Source organism: Camelina sativa, chromosome 14, assembly GCF_000633955.1.
Source record: "Camelina sativa cultivar DH55 chromosome 14, Cs, whole genome shotgun sequence".
NCBI lineage: Eukaryota > Viridiplantae > Streptophyta > Magnoliopsida > Brassicales > Brassicaceae > Camelina > Camelina sativa.
The window spans coordinates 10,543,147-10,544,687 of NC_025698.1; the positions used below are offsets into that span (position 1 = coordinate 10,543,147).

Below are 1,541 nucleotides of genomic sequence, written 5' to 3' on the forward strand. Positions count from 1 at the left end.
AAGTGTTTTTTCTTGACAGCTGAGACATCATATCTTTGTTATCTCACTCTATTCCTGGCAGGATGAGTATTTTGAAGTTGATAATTCAGCAGTTAAACATGATGGATTTTATGTCAATAGAGGAAAGTTAGAGCGGATGTGAGTTTCTTCCCTCTTTTCAATATCTGACGTCTCATTATCTGTGGTCGCTTAGTCACTTTCCATTTACTCAACCATGTTTAGAATAGGCAATGTGTCATAAGTATTTGATGGTCGAATATGGTTGGGAGTCTTAGTACTACTGCCTCAGTTAATGTCTATAGCGTGATTGGTATGGTTCATATAGATGTAGGTTCTTATTATGATAGAGTAAGATTTTTTCTCAGTTTCACCTAAATATATTCTATTGTATTCCATCTATGAGTTATCTAATTTCCGACTCCTTTTTACAACAGAGAACCTTCGACAACATCTAACCAGCAACCCAAAAAGAGGCGACGCAAAGATCCAGCAAAACCATTTGGTGATGCCGTTGGCGTCTCTGATAAACACACCAAGTTGTCCTTAACAGCTAGGGGAAAGGTACCATCAAATAGATAACTAATATGTCGGAGTTTGAGTCCGATGACTGATTATGCGAATGGTGACGTCCAGGATCAGTCAACGGCGTCCGGGTCCTCTTTGAAGAGAAAGTATAATGTCGCAAGGAAAACACAGGAGCCACCTTTTCCTTTTGGAGCGCAAGATGCGAATATTTCATTATCTCTGGATGATGTGAAGCATTCTGATAGAGCAAATCATCAGAATAAGAAGGACACATGTCCCAAGTCAAAGGAAACTGGATCCTCTAGTGCCCTTCATCAGAAATACAGCAACAAAGGCTTACATCAACAATCTAAGTCCCTGCCAGGAAAATCTCTGCCCAATGTTTCTGCAGAGGCAACAATAGTCCGCCAGAAAGAAAACAATGGTATGCATGAGCTGGCAAATGCAAAAAGCAGACAATCTAGTCAAGCGTCTGTAAGTACATTCCAACTGTGTCTTCAATTACATAGCATACACTCAGTTGGTCGGTCTCAATTCTATGGTACACATGTAATTTTGGGGCCTGTCATGTTACATCCACGAAATGATTGCCTTTAATCTCTGTGACATAACGGTCTGTTATTGCATATTAGATCGTATTTATGTGCCACTATGTGCCACGTTATGTGGCTGGCATCCATTTAAGGGTTCTGTAGTAGTTTTCTTCTCTAGTTTCCATCTCGGTTCTGGGAGGTTTTTCTGTTTAATCTTTGCTTCCAGGCATTTTTCTTACCACAAAGTTCACATCAAACTCATTTTGTAATTCTGCTATAACCTGTTTCTTCTACTCAGAAAAGAGATGGTTCTAATGTGAAGTCTAAAATCTCCATCCTCGAGAAAGCCATAAGGGAATTGGAGAAGGTGGTTGCCGAATGTGAGTTTTAATATTTTTCAGGTGGATCACTAACTAAAATAGCATTTGGCGATTTTAACTTACAGTAATTTATGATTTATAAGCAGCAAGGCCTCCTGCTATC

The 1,541-nt window shown here is 39.4% G+C and overlaps 1 protein-coding gene across 1 annotated transcript in view; it reads left to right on the top strand.

Moving 5' to 3' along the window:
- Positions 29–1,541, top strand: part of LOC104740856 — a 4,484-nt gene continuing 2,971 nt past the window's right edge. Inside the window, exons 1-4 of the mRNA XM_010461574.2 lie at positions 29–138; positions 435–561; positions 634–999; positions 1,357–1,438. Coding sequence (XP_010459876.1) covers positions 952–999; positions 1,357–1,438 — 130 coding nt within the window. The 5' untranslated portion in view covers positions 29–138; positions 435–561; positions 634–951. The remainder of the gene's footprint in view (positions 139–434; positions 562–633; positions 1,000–1,356; positions 1,439–1,541) is intronic.